Here is a 24,028-nt window from a genome sequence, read left to right as displayed (position 1 = left end):
CTATAAAACCCTATGTGATCTGGACCCCCTTTCACACTAGGAACCAGCCCCACCTGCCTGGTCATACCCATCCTCTCTCTCTGAAGGATTCAATTTTCCACTAATCCCTTCCTTTTTACACACTCTTCACCTGCCTAATGTGTATTTATTTTTCAGTTCTATTTATCTTTCAGGTACTTTCTCAGTTTCCTCTCACTTCCTTTGGCAAAGGGGCCCTTCACAAACATTCTCCTAGCGCTCTGTATTTTTCAAATCCTAGCACTGAGCCCACTGGATTATTGCCTACCTGTATTCTCCCCTGGAGTCAAAACTCTGGGAGTATAATGAACAGGTTTAGTAGTCAGAGTCACAGTCCCCATACTTAATGGTGTTCTTGGCACACACGTGTTTCTCAATAAATACTTATTAAAGCATTAACAATATGCTGGAATTACTCAAGGATCATTATAAACTTTTTTTTTCCACCTTGGCAACTGCAAAATTGCCCTTATTAGTGACATGAGAAATTACTGAAGTTTTAGCTAGAGAAATGCCCTGATTTGACTTAACTCCTAAAAGGCACTCGTGCTACTGAGTGAAAAATAGACCCTAATGGAGCCAAGACAGGGCCTAAGCAGTTTCGGGGCAAAGGCAGTAATTCAGGTCAGAGATGAGATGTGGGTATAATCTCAGGGTATGTCTGGCAGAACCTGCTGTTTATCATGGGTAAAAGAGCAAGACTGTGAATGACTCCAAAGCTGTGCATCACATGTGCCATCTAATGAGATGGAGACAAGGAAGAGTAGGTTGGAGTACAGGTAAAGGAGAGGTTCAGTTTTGCAAGTTTATATTGAGATGTCTATCAAATATTTCAGCTCAGATGTTGAGTGGGCAGTTGAACATATGCTACGTGTTTGGGATTTAGAAAGACCCTTAACCATTACGTATAGTGTGCGACAGGCTTTTGGAACATGTTCTTTATGCAAATTCAAGAGGTTACTCTGTTTCTATTCTGAGAGTTTTCATCAGAAAAGGACACGGAATTTGGTAAAATGATTTTCATGCATCATTTAACATAATCATTCTTGTCTTCTTTAAAACTGTTAATATGTGGATTTTCAAATATTAAACCAGCTTTGCATCCCTAAAATAAACCTCACTTGCACATGGTATAGGTCCTTCTTCTGTGTTGCCAAATTCTGCTTACTAATACTTTGCTAAGGATTTTTAGCTCTAGATTTATGAGGGAAAATAGTTTGTACTTTTCCTTTTTTTTTTATTATCTGCTCTGGTCTGGTAATCAGGATGATAACTACTAGCTTCATAAAACAAATTAGGAAGTGTTCCCTCCTCTCGTATTTCTGTAAGAAACTGTGTAGAACTAATATTAATTCCTAAATATTTGGAAATAACTGAAGAATTCTCCAGTTAAACAGTCCGGGCCTGGATATTTCCTTTGGGGAAGTTTTTTTTATTTTTTTAAGTTTATTTATGTATTTTCAGACAGAGACAGAGGGAGAGAGGAGCAGACAGTGAGGGAGAGAATCTCAAGCAGGCTCTGCATTACCAGCGCAGAGTCTGATATGGGGCTCAAACTCACGAAACTCTAAGATCATGAGCTGAGCCAAAACCAAGAGTTGGATGCTTAAGCAACTGAGCCACCCAGGAACCCCCCTTTTGGGAGGTTTTTAAATCACAAATCCAATTTTCTTAGTAGTTATATTATTCAAATTTTCTATTCACCACAGGGGAAAAAATGTCAACCACATGTGGTGATGGATGTTAACTAAACCTACTGTGATCATCATTTCTCAATCTATGCTCATGTCAAACTCATGTTGCACAACTAAAACTAATTAATCAATGTTATACGTCAAATGTATCTCACTTTAAAATTTGTTTCTGGGGCGCCTGGGTGGCCCAGGTGCTTAAGCATCCAACTTCAGCTCAGGTCATGATCTTGTGGTTCTTGAGTTAGAATCCCACATCAGGCTCCCTGCTGTCAGTACAGAGCCCATTTCTCATCCTCTGCCCTCCCTTCTCTGCCCTTCTCCCACTCGCACACTCGCTCTCAAAAATAAACATTAAAAAAAAATTTTAATGGCACAAAAACAGACACTCAGATCGATAGAACAGAATAGAGAGCCCAGAAATGGACCCACAAACATATGGCCAACTCATCTTTGACAAAGCAGGAAAGAATATCCAATGGAATAAAGACAGTCTCCTCAGCAAGTGGTGCTGGGAAAACTGGACAGCGACATGCAGAAGAATGAACCTGGACCACTTTCTTACACCATACACAAAAATAAACTCAAAATGGATGAAAGTCCTAAATGTAAGACAGGAAACCATCAAAACCCTTGAGAAGAAAGCAGGCAAAAACCTCTCTGATCATGGCTGCAGCAACTTCTTACTCAACAGGTCTCTGGGGGCAAGGGAAACAAAAGAAAAAATGAACTACTGGGACCTCATCAAAATAAAAAGCTTCTGCAAAGTGAAGGAAACAATCAGCAAAATGAAAAGGCAACCGGTTGAATGGGAGAAGATATTTGCAAATGACATATCAAATAAAGGCTTAGTATCCAAAATCTAGAAAGAACTTACCAAATTCAGCACCCAAAAAACAAAGAATCCAGTGAAGAAATGGGCAAAAGACAGGAATAGACACTTCTCCAAAGAAGACGTCCAGATGGCCGACACAAAAAAAATGCTCAACATCACTCATCAGGGAAATACAAATCAAAACCACGATGAGATACCACCTTACACCTGTCAGAATGGCTCACATTAACAACTCAGGCAACGAAAGATGTTGGCGAGGATGTGGAGAAAGAGGATCTTTTTTGCATTGCTGGTGGGAATGCAAGCTGGTGCAGCCACTCTGGAGAACACTATGGAGGTTCTTCAAAAAATTAAAAATAGAACTACCCTACGACCCAGCAATTGCACTAGGTATTTATTCAAGGGATACACGTGTGCTGTTTCAAAAGGACACATGCACCCCAATGTTTATAGCAGCACTATCAACAATAGCCAAAGTATGGAAAGAGCCCATCGATGTCCATCGATGGATGAATGGATAAAGAAGATGTGGTGTATATATATATATATACAATGGAGTATTACTCGGCAATCAAAAAGAATGAAATCTTGCCATTTGCAACTATGTGGATGGAACTGGAGGGTATTATGCTGAGTGAAATTAGTCAGAGAAAAACAAATGTCATATGACTTCACTCATATGAGGACTTTAAGACACAGAACAGATGAACATAAGGGAAGGGAAGCAAACATAATATAAAAACAGGGAGGGGAAAAAACATAAGAAACTTAAATATGGAGAAAAGAGGGTGACTAGAGGGTTGTGGGAGGGCGGATGGGCTAACTGGGCAAGGGGCATTAAGGAATCTATTCCTGAAATCATTGTTGCACTATATGCTAACTCATTTGGATGTAAATTTAAAAAATAAAATAAAAATTTTAATTTATCTATTTCTCATTGGATGAGCTGTGATAGTTCTGGTATTTGAGGAATCGGTCCATTTCTTCTGGGTGTCAAATTGATGTGTGCAGAGGTGGTTTTTTGTTGCAATATTCCCTATTATTCTTTTGATGTCTGCAGAGAATGTAGTGGTAGCCCATTTTATCCCTGATACTGGTAATTTGCTTTTTCACTTTGTCTTTTCAAAGAATTAACTCTTAGTTTCATTGATTTTTCTCTATTTTTTAAATTTCATAGATCCGTTCTCTTTACTGTTTCCTTCTTTCTAGTTGCTTTGTATCTACTTTGCTCTTTTTTCTAGGTTTTTTGTTTGTTTGTTTTTTTCCTCTAGGCTCTTAAAGTGAAAACCTCAACTACTGTTTTGAGACTTTTTTAATCTATACATTCTGAGTGCTGTTACTGTCTCTCTCAGAACTGCTTTGGCTGTTCCCACAAATTTTGATAGGTTCCATTTTCAGTTTCATTAAGTCCTCTATATTTTATTTCCCTTGACACTGTTCTTTGATTCATGGAATATTTAAAGATGTGCTTCTCAGTTTCCAATGTTGAAATATTCCTGTAAGGGGCGCCTGGGTGGCTCAGTCGGTTAAGAGTCCGACTCTTGGTTTCGGCTCAGGTCATGATCTCACAGTGTGTGAGTTCAAGCCCCGCATCAGGCTCCATGCTGACAACACAGAGCCTGCTTGGGATTCTCTCTCTCTCCCTCTCTCTGCCCCTCCCCCACTCACTCTCTCTGTCTCTCTCTCAAAAATAAATAAAACTTAAAAAAATTAAAAAAACAAGAAAATTTCCTGTTATGTTTACATTATTGATTTCTTTTTGATGCCATTGTCAACAAAGAACATATTCTGTACAATTTCAATCTCGTACATTTGTTAAGGTTGTCTTATGGCCTAAATATGGCATATCCTGGTATATATTTCCTGAGCACTTAAAAAGAAAGTGAATTCTGCTTTTGTTGCATGGAGTGTCTTATAAACATAGATTAGATCCTCCTGGTTGATGTTAGTGAGTTCTTCCACATCCTCGCTCATTTCTGATTCACTTGTTCTTTCAATTTCTCAGAAGGGGCCAATGAGGTCTCCAACTTGGAATGTGAATTTGTCTCTTTCTTTTCGCTTCTATCAGTTTTCAACCATATATTTTGCTGCTGGCTTTTTTGGCGCATACACATTTAGGATTGCTATGTCTTCTTGGTGGACTGACCCTTTTATCAAGGGTCTACAAATCTACAATATAATTTTAATCTACAAATTTGATTATATTTGAAGCAAATTTCTGAAATAAAGCATACAGTAGGGTCATATTTTTTAGTACACTCTGGCAAGCTCTTTGTATTTGTGTATTTAGATCATTTACATTTAAGGTAATTATTGCTACATTAAGGCTTAACTGTCAATTTTTTTTTGTTTCTTTTCAGTTGTTTTCCTCCATTTCTTACTGTCTTCAGCTCTAATTATTTGAATTTTCTTAGAATTAGATTTGATGTAAATATAGTGTTTCAAATGTAACTCTCTGTATTGTTCTAGATTTTATATCTAGATACGTTTATAAATTATTACATTATGTGTCCATCAGTTATCACTGTCTAATGTCATCGTCTTTCACCAGTTAAAGTATGAAATCTTACCCTCCAGGGGCGCCTGGGTAGCTCAGTAGGTTAAGTGTCTGACCTCGATTCAGGTCATGATCTCACAGTTTGTGAGTTCGAGATCTGTGTCAGGCTCTGTGCTGACAGCTCAGAGCATGGAGCCCGCTTCACATCCTGCGTGTCTCCCTTGCTCTCTGCCTCTCACCCACTCCTGCTCTTTCTCCAAAATAAATATTAAAAAAAATTTTTTTTTTTAAATCTTACCTCCCACAACCAATGAGTCAAGGAAGAAATCACAAAGGACATCAAGGCTACCTTGAGATGAGTTCTAAGACGATGGCAGAGTAAGAGTAACCTGAGCTCACTTCCTCCCATGACACACATTTAATGTAAGTCCTTCGGAAAATGATCTAAAGATTAGCAGAAGAGATCATCCACAGCTAAAGACAAAGAAGAAGACACATTGAGAAGGGAAGAGGGGGCAGAGATGCAGTTGAGCACCAAACCCCCAGGAGAGGGACCCCCAAGTGGGAGGGATGTCACAGGTGTGAAGGTCCTCCCTGAGGAATGTTATCAAGCCACACATTAAGCACCCCAGGCCATGGGGATCTGTACCTAAAGACCTGCTCCTACAACACTTGGCTTTGAGAAGGGCTGCACTCCAGGAGAGGCAGAGGATTACAGGAAACTGAGACTGTTCTTAAAGGACCAGCACACTGTACCACTATGCCCAAGGCCTAGCACAGAGCAGCGGTTGGTCAAGCCACCTGGGTTATAAGTGAAGGAAATCTACTGACTTAATTTTAAGATGTGTGCTGAAGGGGAAGGGATCTACAAGAGCCTTCTCAGAGAAAGAAAGTGCTGGTGGGTGCCATTTTTCTTGCCCTCCTTCAATCTAGCTGGCTGGATGCTTGCCAGAGCTCGTTCTGACACTCTCCATCTGTACTGCTAGCACTCACTGTTGACCCCAGAATTCCCCTGCAGACCCACCCTGCCAAGTGGCTCCCGTCCCCGACACACCTGGCAGTCCTGGCCGGGACTGGCACTGCACGCCCCCTCCAAAGAGGCTCCTGGGGGTGGAGGGGGCATGCCCACACAAGCTTACCCTGATCTCTCAGCCAGCTATGCCAGGAGCTAATCCTACCCACCAGCCAGCCTGTAGCAGCTATAGCCAGGCCTCTCAGCTGGGCATACCAGGGGCCAGCCCTTCCCACCAGTACACTCCCAGTAGTCACAGCCAGATGCTGCAGACAGATGGGCTGGGGGGCAGCAGCACTCACCAGCACAACTACAGCAGATGCAGCCCAGGCACAACAGGAGGGTGTATACCGCCCACACAGGGGACACCACCGGACCACCTGGTGCTGGGCACTAGGGGGCACTCTACTACTGGGCTCACAGAATGCCTTCTAAATAACACCACAACCTTCAAGACCAGGAAACACAGCTGACCTACATAATACATAGAAATAAACACAATGAGAAAAAATGAGGTGACAGAGGCATATGTTCCAAACAAAAGAACAAGATAAAATCTCAAAAAACTAAGTGAAATGGAGATAAGCAATCTATCTGATAAAGAGTTCAAAGTAATGATGCTCACTAAACTTGAGAAGAGTGGATGAAATCAGTGAGAACTACAATAAAGAAAGAAAATACAACCTATCAGAACTAAAGAATACAATAAAGGAAAAATACAATAAAGGAATCAAGAGCAGATTAGAGGATGCAGAAGAATGAATCAATCATCTGGGAGACAGTGTACTGAAATGGACTCAAGCTGAAGAGCAAAAAGAAAAATGAGCATATAGTAAGGTACTTCTAAGACAACATCAAGCATAACAATATTCACCTTATAGGTGTCTCAGAAGAAAGAAAGAAAGAAAGAAAGAAAGAAAGAAAGAAAGAAAGAAAGAAGCAGAACACTTATCTGAAGAAGTAATAGCTGAAAATTCCCTTAAACTGGGGAAGGAAATGGACATCCAGGAAACAGAGAGAGCCCCAAGCAAGATGAATCCAAGGAGGTCTACATCAAGACACAAAAATTAAAATGTTAAAAATTAAAGAAAAAGTAATCTTAAAACAGGAAAAACAATTACTTCTGTACAAAGGAAACCCTAAAACACTATCAGCTAATTTTTCAACAGAAACTTTGTAGGACAGAAGGAAATGGCATGATATATTCAAAGTGCTAAAAGGAAAAAACCTACAACCAAGAATATTCAACCTAGCATGCAAAGTTATTCAGCATTGAAGGAGAGATCAAGTTTCCCAGATAGAAGAAGTTCATCACCACTAAACCAGCCTCATAAAAAATGCTAACAGAACTTCTTTAATCAGAAAAGGCAAGGCCATAAATAGAAGAAAACTATGAAAAGAAAAATTTTCACCACTAAAAGCAACAGGAGTGTACTACATCAATCACTTACAAGGCTAGTAATGAAGATTAAAACAAAAGTCAATTCCTGGATAGAGCTGGATTGTATTACACTAAGCAAAGTCAGTCAGAGAAAGACAAATACCGTGATTTCACTCATATGTGGAATTTAGGAAACAAAACAGATGAACGCATGGGAAGGGAAAGAAAGAGAGGAAAGAGAGGAAAGAGAGGAAAGAGAGAGAGAGAGAGAGAGAGAGAGAGAGACAGAGAGAGAGAAGGAAACCATAGACACCCTTAACAATAGAGAATAAGCTGAGTGTTGATGGAGGGAGGTCTGTGGGGGGTGGGCTAGATGGGTGATGAGTACTAAGGACAGCACTTGTTATGCTGAGTGTTATATGTAAGTGATCAATCACTAAATTTTACTCCTGAAACTGTATTACATTATATGTTAACTAGCTAGATTTTAAATAAAAATTTGGAGCATAAAACAAAAAAACAAGGTAATTCTATCTACAATAATTGGTTAAGGGATACACAAAATAAGATGAAAAATTTGACATCATATACATGAAACATGCAGTAGGAAATAAAAATGCAATGTTTTTAGAATGTGTTCAAACTTAACTATCACGTGTGCTACATACATAGGGTATTAAATATGAATCTCATGGTAAACACAAACCAAAAATCCATGATATACAAAAAATTTACAGAAAGGAATCCAAGCAAAACATTAAAGAAAGTCATCATCACGAGGGAGAAGAGCAAGACAATACAAAAGAAATACAAAAACAACCAAAAAAAAAAAAAAAACCCAATTAAAATGCCACTAAATACATACCTATCAATAATTACTCTAAATGTAAAAGGTCTAAATGCTCCCATCAAATACCATACAGTGAATGAATGGAAAACAAAATATGACTCAACTATATGCTGCTTACAAGAGACACACTTCAAGGGCGCCTGGGTGGCTCAGTTGGTTAAGCATCCAACTTCGGCTCAGGTGATGATCTCGCAGTTTGTGAGTTCCAGCCCCGCGTCGGGCTCTGTACTGACAGCTCAGAGCCTAGAGTCTGTTTCAGATTCTGTGTCTCCTTCTGTCTCTGCCCCTTTCCCACTTGTGCTCTATCTCTATCAAAAATAAACGTTAAAAAAAAAAAAAAAGACACACTTCAAACCTAAAGATACATACAAACTACAAGTGAAGGGATGGAAAAAATATTCCATTCAAATGGAAGTTAAAAAAAAAAAAAGCTGAGGGTAGCGATACTTACGGTAGACAAAAGAGGGTTTAGAACAGTGACTGCAGGAGCAAGGGGGTGGCTCAGCCAGTTAAGCATCTGACTCTTGCTTCTGGTTCAAGTCATGATCTCACAGTTTGTGAGCTCGAGCCCGAAGTTGGGCTCATGCCAACAGCATGGAGCCTGCCTGGGATTCTCTCTCTCCTCTCTCTGCCTCTCCCCCTGCTCACATGCGCACACTCTCTCTCTCTCTCTCTCTCTCTCTCTCTCAAAAGAAACTTAAAAAAAAAATTGACTGCAAAAAGAGACAAAGAGCATTACATAATGATAAAGGGATCAATCCAATCTGAGGCTATAACAATTTTAAATATCTATGCACCTAAATATATGTTTAATAAGGGGTGCCTGGTTGCCTCAGTTCATTAAATGTTAGACTTCAGCTCAGGTCATGATCTTGCAGTTCATGGGTTTGAGCCCTGCGGGTCAGGCTCTGTGCTGACAGCTCAGAGCCTGGAGCCTGCTTTGGATTCTGTGTCTCCCTCTCTCTCTGTCCCACCCCTGCCCATGCTCACGCTCTCTCAAAAATGTGTGTATATCAAAAAAAATTAAAAATACATATATTGACATGTAAAGCAAATATTGACATAAAGGGAGAAATTGACATTAACACATTAATAGTAGGAGACTTTAACATTCTGCTTACATCAGTGGATAGGTCATCCGGACAAAATCAGTAAAGAAAGAGTGGCTTTTAACAACACAGTAGGCCAGATGGGCCTAAAAGATATATACAGAACACTCCATCCAAATACAGCTGAATACACATTCTTTTCAAGTACACACACAATATTCTCCAGGATGGGTCATTTTAAGACACACAGCAAGTCTTGATAAATATAAGAAGACTGAAATCCTATCAAGCATCTTATTGACCACAACAGGATGAAACTAAAAATTACAAGAAAAACTGTAAAATACAAACACATGGAGACAAAACATGGTACTAAACTACCAGTTGGTCAATAAAGAAATCAAGGAGGACATCAAAAAATATCTGGAGACAAAAACAATAACAAAAAAAGGTGGACACACAATGCTTCAAGATCTTTGAGACAAAGTTAAAGCAGTTCTAAGAGGGAAATAGATAGTGATACAGGCTTTCCTCAAGAAATAAGAAAAATCTCAAAAAATCTAACCTTATACCTAAAGGAACTAAAAAAACCCAACAAAGCCTAAAGTTAGAAGGAAATAATAAAGATCAGAGAGGAAATAAAGACTAAAAAAAAAAGAGAGAGAGAGAGAGAGAGAGAGAGATCAAATCAATGAATCTAAGAGCTGGTTCTTTAAAACAATAAAACGAGAAACCTTTAGCCAGTCTCAACAAGGGAAAAAGAGAACTCAAAATCAGAAATAAAAGAGGAAAACAGGGGCACCTGGGTGGTTCAGTCAGTTAAGCGTCCGACTTTGATTCAGGTCATGATCTCACTGGTCATGTGTTCAAGCCCTGCCTGGGGCTCTGTGCTGACAGCTCAGAGCCTGGAGCCTGTTTCAGGTTCTGTGTCTCCCTCTCCCTCTGCCTTTCCCCTGCTCATGCTTGCACACTCTCTCTCTCTCTTTCTCCCTCTCTCTCTCAAAAATAAACATTAAAAAAATTAGAAAAAAAAAAATTTTTAAAGAGGAAAACAGTAACACAAACAACAACACAACAAACTCCAAAGAAATAGAAAGGATTAGAAGAGACTACTATGAAAAATAATACCCCAGCAAAGCAGACAACCTGGAAGAAATGGAAAAATTTCTAGGAACATGCAATCTTCTGACACTCAATCAGGAAGAAATATAAAATATGAACAGACCAATTACCAGTGAGAAAAATGCATCAGTAACCAAAAAACTCTCAAACAAAAGTCCAGGACCAGATGACTTCACAGGTGAATTCTACCAAACACTTAAAGAGAGTTAATACCTATCCTTTTCTAACTATTCCAAAAAAAATCTGAGAGGAAGAAGTACTTTCCAATTTATCCTATGATGTCAGCATACTGATACCAAAACCAGACAAAGGCACTACAAAGAAAGAAAATTACCAATCAATATCCTTGATGAACATAGATGCAAAAATTCTTGACAAAATATTAGCAAATCAATTTCAACAATATATAGAAAAGATCATTCATCATGACCAAAAATACATTAACAAAATGAAAGATAAAAATCACATTATCATCTCAACAGATGCAGAAAAAGCATCTAGCATAACTCAACATCCATTCATGATGAAAACTCAACAAAGTAGAGTTAGAGGGAACACACCTCATGATAATAAAGGTCATCTATGACAAACCTGCAGCTAACATCATTCTCAAAGGCAAAAAGATGAAAGCTTTTCTTCTAAGATCAGGAATCAGACAATTATGTCCACTCTTGCCACTTTTACACAACATAGTACTGGAAGTTCTTGTGAAAGCAATTAGATGGGAAAAATAAATCAAAGGCATCCAAATCGGAAAGAAGTAAAACTATCACTCTTCACAGATGACATGGTACCATATATAGAAAACCCTAAAGATGCCACTAAAACAAAACCTATTACAATGAATGTAATCAGTGAAGCTTCAGGATACAAATTAATACACAGAATCCTGTTGCACTTCTATACACTAAACAAACCATCAATAGGAAAAATTAAGAAAACAATTCCACTTACAAGTGGGTAAGAATAAAATATCTAGGAATAAATTTAACCAAAGACATCAAAGACCAGTACTCTGCAAACTATACAACAAAGAAAATCCTAAAACTAGACGGCTTTACTGGTGAACACTAGCCAACATTTAAAGAAGAATTAACCCCAATCCTTCTTAAACTCTTCCAAAAGACTGTAGAGGAGAGAATACCCCTAACCCATTCTATGAGGCAAATACTACCCTGACACCACAGCCACATAAAAATACTACAAGAAGGGCAAAGTGTAGACTGGTACCCCTCCTCAGTCATGATGCAAACACTCTCAACAGAAACTAGAAAACAGAATCCACCAGCTTATTAAAAGGATTATACACTATAACCAACTAAATTTCTTCTTGGAATGCAAGGATGGCATGAGACAATCACTGTAGTTCACCAAAGCAATAAAATCAAAGGAAAAAAAAACCCTACATAATCATCTCAACTGATGCATAAAAAACATGACAAAATTCAATTCCCTTTTAGGATAAAAACACTAAATAAAGAATGAAAGGAAAGTTCCTCAACTTGATAAAGGTCATCTATCAAAACTGCCAAGATAACAGCATATTCAATGCTCAAAGACTAAAATCTTATCCCCTAAGATCAAAAACAGGACAGGATGACCAATTTCACTCCTATTCAACATAGCATTAGAAACACTAGCCAGAACAATTATGTAAGAAAACAAATTTAAAGTATTCAAACTGGAAAGAAGTAAAATTATCTCATAACACATACAAGGATTTTTTATGTAGAAAACCCTAAAGATTTTATGCCCCTCCTCCAAAAAAAAAAAAAAAAGGCTATTAGCAGTAATATATTCAAAGTCACAGGATACAAAATCAATATGCACAAGTCAGTTGCAGTTCCATACCGATGGTGATGAACAATAAAGGTGGACCCTGACAAATATACAAAAATTAACTCAAAGTGGATCAAAGACCTAAATATAAGAGTTCAAGTATAAATCTCTTAGAAGAAAATACTGGAGAAATTCTTCATGACATTCATTTAGCAATCATCTCTTGGATAGGACATCAAAGGCACAAACAACAAAAGAAAAAAATGGATAAATCTGACTTCATCAAAATTCAAAAACTTTTTTGCATCAAAAAACAGTATCAAAAAAGTGTAAAGACAGAATGGGAGAAACTACTTGCAAGTCTTATATCTGATGAGGGATTAATGTCAAAAATATAGAAAATAACCTCCAAGTGAACTGAAAAAATGGGCACTAGACTAGAATAGGTATTTCTTCACAGATAAAAAAATGGCCAATAGGCACATAAAAATCATGACCAACACACTAGTTATTAGAGAAATGCAAATTAAACCACAATGAGATGTCACTTCACAGCCATTAGGATGGCTATGAAAAGAAAGAAAAAAAGAAAGGAAGGAAGGAAGGAAGGAAGGAAGAAAGAAAGAGAGAGAGAGAACAAGTGTTTGTGAGGACATGGTGGCACCGGAATTCTTCTGCATCACTGGTGGGAGGGCAAAACTGTTCAACCACTATGCAGAACAGCTCAGAAATTCCTCAGAAAATTAAATATAAAAAAACAGGGGCACCTGGGTGCCTCAGTTGGTTAAGCGTCCAACTTCGGCTGAGGTCATGATCTCACAGCTCATGGGTTCAAGCCCCATGTCGGGCTCTGTGCTGACAGCTCAGAGCCTGGAGCCTGCTTCGGGTTCCATGTCTCCCTCTCTCTCTGCCCCTCCCCTGCTCGCACTGTGTCTCTCTCTCTCTCAAAAGCATTAATTTTTTAATGTTCTCTCTCAAACATTAATATTTTTTTAAAATAATGATAAATAAATAAATTACCACCACACGACAAAGCATTTCAAATCATAGTTATACCCCAAAGAATTGAAAGGACTCAGATACTTGTATACCATTGTTTACAGCACCATTATTCACAAGAGCCACAAGTTAGAAACAACCCAAGTATCTATCAACAAGTGAATAAATTTCAGCATTTACATATATTATTTAGCCTTAAAAAATCAAATTGTGACACATAAGACATTTTATCATTCCACCAACATTTATTGAGATACCTAAATTTATTGAGATACCTAAAATAAATTCATACAGAGAAAAAGCAGATGAGAGGTTACCAGAAACTGAGAGGAAGGGGCAGAAGAGAGTTATCACTTAATAGGTGCAGAGTTTTTGTTTGAGATTTAAAAAAGTTCTGCAGGGTGTCTGGGTGGCTCAGTCAGTTAAGCGTCCTTCTCTTGATCTCAGCTCAGGTCCTCATATCACGGTTCCTGAGATAGAGCCCCATGGGATTCTCTTTGGCTGCCCCTCTCCCACTCTTGTGCACACTGTCTCTCAAAACAAACTTAAAAAAAAAGTTCTGCAAGTGGATAGCAGTGATGATTGTACAACACTGTCAATATACTCAATGCCATTTAATTGTACAGTTAAAAATGGACACAAAAGGGACACCTGGATGGCTCAGTTGGTTCATAGTCTGACTTCAGCTCAGTTCATCATCCCCTGGTTTGAGGGTTCAAGCCCCGCGTAGGGCTCGATACTATCAGCACACAGCCTGCTTTGGATTCTCTATCTGCCTCTCTCTCTGCCCCTCCCTGCACCAGTGCTCTCTAAAACATTTTTTTTTTGTAATGGACACAAAAATTGTAACGTAGAACACATTTTACCACAATTTTTAATTTTTTTTTAAATTTTTTTTAATGTTTATTTTTGAGAAAGAGAATGAGCAGGGGAGGGGGAGAGAGAGAGAGAGAGAGAGAGAGAGAGAGAGAGAGAGAGAGAGAGAATCCAAAACAGGCTCCAGGCTCTGAGCTTTCAACACAGAGACTGACGTGGGTCTCGAACACACGAGCCACAAGATCATGGCCGGAGCCTCAGTCAGACACTTAACCAAGTGAGCCACCTGGCGCCCCTACCACAATTTTTAAATAGGCAAAAAAAGAAAAAACCTTACCTCCATTTTGATCCCTTTATACTCATCCGTTTAAAACATGATGGTCTTAAATATTTTCAGTACATATAGTTAAAAACACAGTGTTGTAATTTTTGCTTTCACTGTCAAAAATAATTTAGAAAACTCAAGGAGAGGAGGAAAGCCCATTGTATTTACACATATTTTTCCTTACCATATTCTTCCTGGGGTCCCAAGTTTCCCTCTTTCAACATTTCCTCTCTGTAACAAGAACTTCCTTTAGCTATTCTTTTAGAGTCAGTCTACTGGTACCAAATTCTCTTAGTTGTTGTTCATCAGAGATTTTGATCTCCCCTTCATTCCTGAAGGTTATTTTTCACTGGGTAGGGAATTCTGAATTAACAGTTTTTTTCTTCCAGTGCTTGAAAATGTTTGACCATTTCCTTCTGGCCTCCATGATTTCTGATTAGAAATCCTCTTTCATTCACATCATTTTTCCCCATACCAAGTTGTTTCATGCTGCTTTAGTGAATTTTTATCTTCAGTTTTCAAAAGTTTAATTACATGTCTTGGCATAGAATTCTCTGAGTTTACCCTTGGATTTATCTTTCTGCTTTATTTCCTCTTGAATCTGTAGGTTTATATCTCTTGCCAAATTAAGGAAGTTTTCAGCCATTATTTCTTTAACACCTTAAGCCTCATGGTCTTTCTCTTCTTTTTCTCCAAATCCAATGACACAAATGCTAGATCTGCTCCCTAAGGCTCTGTTCGTTTTATTGCTATGTTGTCTCTATGGCTCTATCTTCTAGTTGGTGAATGCTTCACTTCTCCATTCTGCCATTGACCCCAATCATTGTGCTTTGTATTTTATTCTGTCGTTCAGGTCTAAAATTCCCATTTTTTATTTGTTTCAAGTATGTTCCTTATTATTTGAAGCATTTTTAGCATGGCTCTTTAAAATCTGTGAGGTAACTCTAACATTTCTGTCATCTCAATGCTGCAATGTATTAGTTGTCTTTTTCATTCAGATGAGGTCTTCTTGGCTGTTGGTATAATATTTTCAATCAACTCTGGACATTTTCACATTATGAGACACTGGATGTTAAATCCTGTGTTTGCTGACTTTCCCTGATACTGCTCCAGCCTCATTATTGTCAGGTAGAGATCAACGTCCAGGTTCTCATTTGGCATCCATGAACACCTGAGTGTGGGGAGCTCTTTTCTATGGCTAGGCACTCAAGTTCCACCTGTGGTCTCCACAGAAGCCACAGCATAGGTGACTTCGTTACCGGTCGGCCATGGTCAAAGTCCCGACTCTCCAGCAGGCTTCATCTGAACTACCCCAGTGGGATAAGAATACTACTGGATGAGGAAAGAGGTCCAGGATTCCCTTGGGGTCACCATTGACTCCACAAAGAGTGAGCTCATTACTGACCAGCCAGAATTAAATCACATCTCTCTAATTGGCCAATCTCTGACACCATCCCAGTAGGGTCGGGGGGGCTGAGGTACCTGTTAGAGACTGGTTTTAAGTCTAGGCTCCCCAATCTCTGCTGACATGGATGGGAGCGAGACACAGTTTCTTCTGTGCTGGTTGACTGAACTAGAGAGATTATGGCCTGCAAGTTTTGTCTTACTATGCTGTCCCTTTCTTAAGAGAGATCAGGCTTTTACTAGGGCTTTTTATGTCTGTGCCCATTGGTGTTTCCATGTTGCGGGTGTATCCAATTCCATGCCTGGGTCATTTCAGGTAACAAGAAAAGCCCCTAACCAATCCACCTCTTTTCACCCTTCAGAGTCTTTTGTTTTATATATAGTGACCAGTGTTTTAGTCCTACTTACTAAAAGGAACAGGGAAACATATATCTATTCCATCTTCCCAGAAGCAGAAGTTCCTAAATGAATTTTTAAAGAGTGGTATCTGTTACTTTACCATTTAAAAATGAAAAGTACATCAATTCAATGGAATAATACCAAATTGTCTAAAAAGTAGCCAATACTTTTGTAGTGATAAAGACCGCCAAAATATATTAAGTGACAAAAGCAAGGTGTAAGTGATATGTAGAGAATGCGATCTGTGCAAAAACAGAATACAAAAGAATATATATATGTATAGGCTAGTGCATGAACCAGGTACCTTTGGAACATTATACAAGAAACTCATAATGGTAAATGGCTTTGGGGAGAAAAACTGGAAGGCTTAGGAAAAAGACAGCAGGGTGAGAAGAAGAGGACTACATTTTTGCACATGCTACATTTCCAGAAGGATAAAAGAGTCATGTTTTTAAATAATATGTTTTATTTTGAAAAATAAGCAGGTAAGAGATACGAAAATCCTGCAGATGGCTAATATAAAATGTATATCATTAAAATTAAAAATGCCCTATATATTAATACAAAACTTAATCATTCGGTAGACTAGAAGAGGACAAAGATTAAATAGTGACTTTTGTTTTTTTCTTAAGTTTATTTATTCTGAGAGAGAGAGAGAGAGAGAGAGAGAGTGCGAGCGAGCAGGGGAAGGGCAGAGAGGGAGGGAGTGAGGAAGAGAATCCAAAGCAGACTCTGTGCTGTCAGCACAGAGTGCAACACGGGCTCCATCTCACAATCCATGAGATCATGACCTGAGCTGAAATCAAGAGTCAGACACTTAAGTGACTGAGCCACCCAGGAGCTCCTAAATAGCAACTTTTAACATGTATTTTGGATTCTGGCATGACGACAGTCTAGGTACCTGAAGCAACCTTCCCAGTAAGAACTAGGCAGAAAAAGTAAACAGACACAGCACCCTGGATCACTCCACCTCAGAGCACGGGTTTTCAGAGAGGATCCTGCAATGATGAACTTATTCCCTTTATTTCAATGAAGAGACAACAAGGGAGATAAATATTCAAGAGTCGGGAGCGGCACCACAGAGAGAGATTGCTGGGCATGAGGTTCAGAGTTCAGAACTAGAATCTGTTCCCCTCCCTGGGGACAGCACAATCTCAGATAATTTACTTGATCTCATCTGCCTGGGTGTCACTCTCAGGATTATTAAGCAGGAATATGTGAAGATTTGGCACAATTCCTGGCACCCCGCAATTGCTCAGTAAATATTAACGGACTCTGATGAACAGAGACTTAGTGGAACCAAGAGATTACTCTCACGAATAGCCATCACCCTTGCTTAGTTATCTGGGGAATTTTATTTAATCAAGTAACACCTCAAAATGTCTGCCATGCAAAGATGCCGAGCCTCAAGTCACCTGACTAGCTGTTAAATACAAACAATTAATAAAGCAAATCTCTTAGAAAGTCTGTTATCTTAATACAATATTGTTGTGTCTCTATTCATTAATATCAAACTTCCTGACAGACTAGAACACAATGAATCCAACCACTAAAAAGAAAGGATAATTATGTAATGTGGCAGAGGTGCTAATTATCATCACCATGACAATCACATTACAATATATAAATGTATGATTCCCATGTTGTGCACCTTAAATCTGTACCATGTTATATGTCAAATACATTTTAATTAAAAAATAAATAATGCAAGTCTTTCCCCACAATCGTATCAATCTCAAAATTCCATAGGAAGAAGCCAAAGAAAATACCTAAAGTGACCCTTTCTATTCAAAAATAGTTGATAAACCCAAGAACATTTTCATGGATACAACTGAGAAAATCCCCATGTTCTGTAAATCAACCACAGTGGCACACCTCTTCGGCCACACCAGGGACGGCTCAAAGCCTGATTATAGGCTTGAGATTGATTAAAAGAAATAAACACTAGCATATCCCAAAGCAAATTACCAGCAACTATTTCTTTAGTTTACTGAAACATGCTTAAACCAGTACCACACCAGACTCACGATACACTCGACTGTCACGTTAGCACTAGTGCGTATTCACTGGGAACCAGGGAACAGGTGAAGTGTATGCAGTGGGAGAAGAAGGGCACCTGGGTGGGCATGTGGACACATCTGTGTGAATATACTAGGTTGGAAGCAATTTGAGAAAATGTGTCGTAAAAATTACCAACTGAATTCATCATAAAAATCAATACGTTAAATTCAGCTAAAAAAGCACCAAATGAAAACCTCATTAAGCAAAAAATACATAATCAATGCAATATTCTGAGGCAACCCTGAACCAGGATACATTCAAAAAAAGCAAAGCTCTTCTTCAACATAAGCACAGCAATAAATCAACTTATAGTTATGACTATTTTAAGGAATGACCAAAGTCAAGGAGCTTCTTAGTCTAAGGCAAGATAACCAGACAGGATGATGAAGGAGACTCTGAGGGCAGGTGACTGAGGTCTCCAGCTCAGACATGGAAGGCAGAAGTAAGCCTTCCCCATGTTACTTGAGAAACAAATGGGGCCTCAAAATACTGAATACCAAAACACAAACGCGAAGCAAATAGATGTGTCAATAGCAAAAGAGTTTTCTATTCCTCCATGTTTGTGACTATGCAAGACTTTGTGAAGACAGAAGGGTAAAGTCAGGACCTATGGCATCGCCAAGGCAATGACATCAGCTAAACCTAGGCTCGTCCTCCAACCCCAGCACTCTGAAACCTTGCTGGGTTTTCTCATCGTGAGGAAATCCAGGCTTCGCTAGGCAGTGCGCCTGAGGATCCCGTACACGCTGGGTCTCACACTTCTCTGCCAAGATGCTCAGGAGAACTAGGCCAAGGCCCTGCTGAGAGTTCTATTCCATCCAGATTACTGAATGCCCGCCAAGAGATAGACATCTTACGAGACTCTGAAAAGTCTCAGGCCATGAGTCACCACAGCTGCGGGTTCCTCCTGCTTCTCCACAAAACAGCAGGATGCACAATTGCTATGGTCTCTCACCATTACTTCTGCTTCATCAAAAGCTGACTACAGTTCAGAAGGTTTGTTGATCTTGTCCTTAACGAGGCTGACATACTGTGCTTGGACATTTCAAAGAATCGATTATTTGACCAAATATAAACACATTAGTGAATAAATTCACATTCTGTATAAAACAACAAAGGTAACAGTTGGGGTTTTTTGTTGTTGCTTTGCTTTGTTTTGGGGTTTTTTTTGTTTGCTTTTTTTGGTACCCGGACTTCTCTGTTGCTGGCCAACAACTGAAATTAGGTTATTTTTATCCTAGAGCTGCAGGGATGCTCACAGTAACTCCCTGGCTACCAACATGCTAGGAGTGGCAGAAAATAGAAGCAGCTGAAGTCTGCTAAGTTTCCCCTTATTTCCTTGAGACTGAAATTCTGCAACTATAAATAGTACTAAAGAATAACAATAAAAAATACAAGAGATGATATATATGTTAATCACCTATGTAGTCAATGAACTGAAAATAAATGTTCAAATAGACCAAAAAATTACCCACTGATTCAGGAAAAGGCTAAAATAAAACACACAAGTTACAGAGACATCAGATAGTCATACAGAAAATGAGCTAACGTGGAAAGTTCCTTTTTAGTACACAAAAGCAAGAAACACATCCACAGTGACTCCACTGTAACATTAGAAACAGTTCTAAATGTTCTAACTTCTACATGCAAAGGCCCAAGTTCCAGTCCCTGATCTACCATTAAGGAGGTAAGAGACTTGGGGCAAGTCTTTTACCCTCTTTCATCCTAGAGAGATGGTACCAGACGATACCTATTACCAATGTGACCTTTCATCATTTCTAGCTTTGAAATTACAGGGTTCTATGAAATGAAAATCCAAAGGTACAGCATTACCATATTACTGTAATCAGATGGGTCGTAAGTGCTCTGTTTAAAAACTTCACAGAGTTCCATGAATTCTTCTGTCATCTCGTGTATTTGTCCATTTAAAATCGCTCCTTTGGTACCACCAAATTCAAGTCTTTCCAGCTTCTCAAATTCCAATACGGTGACAAATATATCCTTTGAAAAAACATGGTACAATAAAGATCTTCCCACCATGATGAGCAGGACAAGAACGTTTGAAAGTTGCAAAGAAAAAACGCTCTCAAACATTCAAAATTGGCGAGTTAATGGACACTTATGTGACAGAAAATATAAATTATTAATTGAAGAAAGTTACTGCCTATATTTAAAAAAAATTTTTAATGTTTATTTTTGAGAGAGAGAGAGAGAGCAGGGGAGGGGTAGAGACAGAGGGAAATAGCATCCTAAACAGGCTCCAGGCTCTGAGCTGTCAGCACAGAGCCTGACACGGGGGCTCAAACCCACAGACCGTGAGATCATGACCTGAGCCGAAGTCGGACGCTCAACCGAGCCACCTAGGCGCCCCTCATGACTGCCTATTTTTAAAATCATACTCCCATTTTCACATTTTGTAAGAATTTTCTAACAACTGCAGGTATTTGCCTGCAACACCTACTTTGCCAAAGCTAAATGTATGATTCCCTAATTTTGTGCCCTTCTGATTGTAAGTCAGATCCCCAGGTAATATCTAAAACTCTTTTTGGCTGCCTACACTTGGCAATGAATCACCTTCCTTAATGAAAGGGGGTATAGGACCGTTAAGGAAGGGTGACAAGTTGCCTGCAGTTAGGCATTTAGCAGTCAGACTTGCAGAAGCATTCAAGCTGATTAAGTGATGAGGATTTTCAAAACATTAAGATCTAAATTTGAATGAAATACAACAAATTTTATATTAATAAGAAAGTCCAGACTTACTCTAAAGACCTTTACAAAGAATTTAAGGCACTGCCACAGTTCCACTGTGTTTAAAAAAAAAAACAAAACCCTAGCCTTAGGGTGCCTGGGTGGCTCAACCGGTTAAGCATCTGACTTCAGTTCAGGTCATGATCTCACGGTTCTTGGGTTCAAGCCTCACGTTGGGTTCTATGGTGACAGCTCAGAGCCTGGAACCTGCTTCGGATCCTATGTCCCCTCTTTCTCTGCCCCTCCCCCACTCATGCTGTCTCTCAAAAATAAACATAAAAAAATTAAAAAATTAAAAAAACAGCCAGTTGGCTCCATCCAAATATGTGTGTCCATGTGTGTATTGTTTGTTCTTTAGATATCTGAAACACATGTATACACAGCACATATTTCCATGTTATTTTTTTATAAGTGGCTTTAATATTTTTATAGTCTATGTATACATATAATAAAAGAGAATGTGGTGTTCTAGATTATCAAATGGATTTTCCAGGTGTAGAATCCCAATGTCAAACATTAAACACAGAAAGGAAAAAAAGGATTTAGTTTACAGATTCATGATTTACAGCTGTCTTCCAAGAGCTTGCTAAGTTATAAGTGAAAGGTCACTGATACATAGCAGTTTCACTTATACTCAGTATACTAAAACAATCAAAAAAGAATTTTAAAAAAAAGAAACTAATGTAAAGCTTATATAACGATCTTAACACTGACCTTGTGAGCAATTCCTAAGAATAACTGAGAAAGAAGATCTTCCACTCTCCCATCCAAATAGAATAAACAGTCTCCTGAATAATAGAAAAAACTACAAGATTTTTTTTAACCCACCTACAGTATGAATAAATTGCAGGTCAAGAAATGAATACCTCTATTTTCATGAGACGGTCCAGAAAGTTGTCAAACCTACAAAACACCAGTTGAGACTGGAAATCCCATGGTTTTGGCTCATTTCCCATAAAATAGCTTGCCAGTTCCTTTCTATAGTTGAAAAAAGACTTTTTGAAAGTCTTGAAGATGTTAATGGCCACCTGCACTTTTTCCAAAGAGTCTTCGACTTCTCCTTTCAAAAGGTCTTCAGGTGAAAGGTAAATTATTGCCTAGGATTTAATGGAAAACAAATATGATTAGGAGTACCTGCGTGGCTCAGTCGGTTGAGTGTCTGGCTCTTGATTTCAGCTCAGGCCATGATCCGAGGGTCGTGGGATGGAGCCATGCATGGCGCATGGAGCCTGCTTAAAATGTTCCCTCTACCCCCCCTCCCCTGCATGTAAGCACACACTCTCAAAAAAATATAATAAAGTTGCTTTAAAAAGATTATTTTTTAAAATATGCTTTATTTCTTAGTGAAAACACCGGTTTCAATTAATCATTAAAAAAAAAATTCCCCATCATTTTTAAATGATAAATGTCTACAATTGGGCCAGCAATGTTGTGAGAAAAAAAGTTCTAAAAATTCAGATGCTTGGGTTTCAATGACATATGTGTATATATTAGGACAATGTACAGAAGACTGAGACTCTCCAATTTCTGAATTTATACTTCCTAGCAATGACTAAGTTTTTGCTAAGCTTTATAGATAGGACAACTGTATAGTCAGAATTTGCATGGATATTCTTGCCACAAATATTCTGAGTAATTATTCCTTTATAAAAAGAAATACATGAGCCAAAAGGAAAAATCTCTGAGATCATGGACTTTAAATATATAGTCACCTTGCCTGGCAGCACTGGGCCATTTGTGAAGGTGAGATAGATCTGTTATAAGTGAGTATATCACTGGCAATTCTTTTAGGTGAGCAAGCTCTTCTGGGAACTTAAGCACATTAGAGGACATAAAATCTAGTGGAAATATAAAAGCTAGTTTTAAATAAAGGAAACGGAAAAAGGAGAAGAGTTTTTTAAAGACACACTCAAGTAGAGGCACCTAGCTGGCTCAGTCAGGCCAACATCTGACTCTTGATCTCACAGTCATGAGTTCAAGCCCCATGTTAGGAATGGAACCTACTTAAAAAAAAAAAAAAAAGATGACTCTATGTAACAGATTGATGTAGCACTGGCCAAAGTCTCCTAGGACAGTCATGTAGGTGATTTCCTGTCCTTTCCTTTCCATATTTGCTAAGAAACTATAAATTCTAAAGGTTCTCTTATGTTCTATTTTTTCCTGATGTCTGTTAACCTCATATAAATTATAGGGTTAAATTTTGTGCCTTGAATTTTGAGTTTGCTTAGAAAGTTGTTACATGTCTCAATGGAGCATGTAATGAAAGCCATTGAGTTCAAGCTACGAGATAGAAGGATTTTTTCCTAAAGGTAAACCTATTAGTCTCCTTCTCCCATTAGTAGCCACCGTTTTACATGTAATATAGACTGTGTCATAAATTTGTAAGAAAATCATGTCATTTCCAAAACCCCTAACAGTAAAATCCTTTCATTATGAGCTGTAGAGTCCCAATCTGTGCTCTTATTTCCCACTCAGACTGCATGGAAAATTAACCTTTGCACATATGATGCTAACACTGTACAGAGAACAGAGAAGAAAACTACTAGTAAGCCCTTAGCAATGTATGTTATAAAGTAGTTCACATTTTGCTATGGGCTAGGGATTCCACAGACCTTTATCTACATATATTCTTCATAATAAATGTACACTGTTATCCTTTTAGGAAGCTAAAAAAAAAAAAAAAAAAAAAATCAATGGAGATGAATCAATTGCCTTCTCTGGTTCAGAAGTCCCCAGTGACTTAATTACTTAGGTCTAACCTAACTTCCAGGCAGGCCATCCTTAAGTTCATTTCTTGCCCTTCCTGACTGACCCTCATACAAACGAGACAATCACAGCAGTTGACCTTCCAAAGACAAGGGTATAGTACTAAATAGTACTCATCATACTACGCATCATAGGTCAGCAAATCCAGTCTATACCTTTCAATGGGAAGCGAGATATTTGAGGGAAAAACCATCAATAAGGGATGGGAAACCTGGCTGTAATCAGTGATAGGGGCCACTAACTGCTTTTGTGGTATTAGCTAAATCATCTCAGAGT

At 38.6% G+C, this 24,028-nt stretch overlaps 1 protein-coding gene across 1 annotated transcript in view; it reads right to left on the bottom strand.

Annotated features, from left to right (window-relative positions):
- Positions 1 to 24,028, bottom strand: part of DNAH11 (dynein axonemal heavy chain 11) — a 357,765-nt gene that overhangs the window by 303,499 nt on the left and 30,238 nt on the right. The window contains exons 7-8 of the mRNA XM_049641609.1: positions 21,853 to 22,083; positions 20,072 to 20,239 (exon numbers count right to left, since the gene is read on the bottom strand). Coding sequence (XP_049497566.1) covers positions 20,072 to 20,239; positions 21,853 to 22,083 — 399 coding nt within the window. The remainder of the gene's footprint in view (positions 1 to 20,071; positions 20,240 to 21,852; positions 22,084 to 24,028) is intronic.

The sequence above is a fragment of the Panthera uncia genome, chromosome A2 (genome assembly GCF_023721935.1).
Source record: "Panthera uncia isolate 11264 chromosome A2, Puncia_PCG_1.0, whole genome shotgun sequence".
Taxonomy (NCBI): Eukaryota; Metazoa; Chordata; class Mammalia; order Carnivora; family Felidae; genus Panthera; species Panthera uncia.
This window is presented reverse-complemented; position numbering and strand designations above follow the sequence as displayed.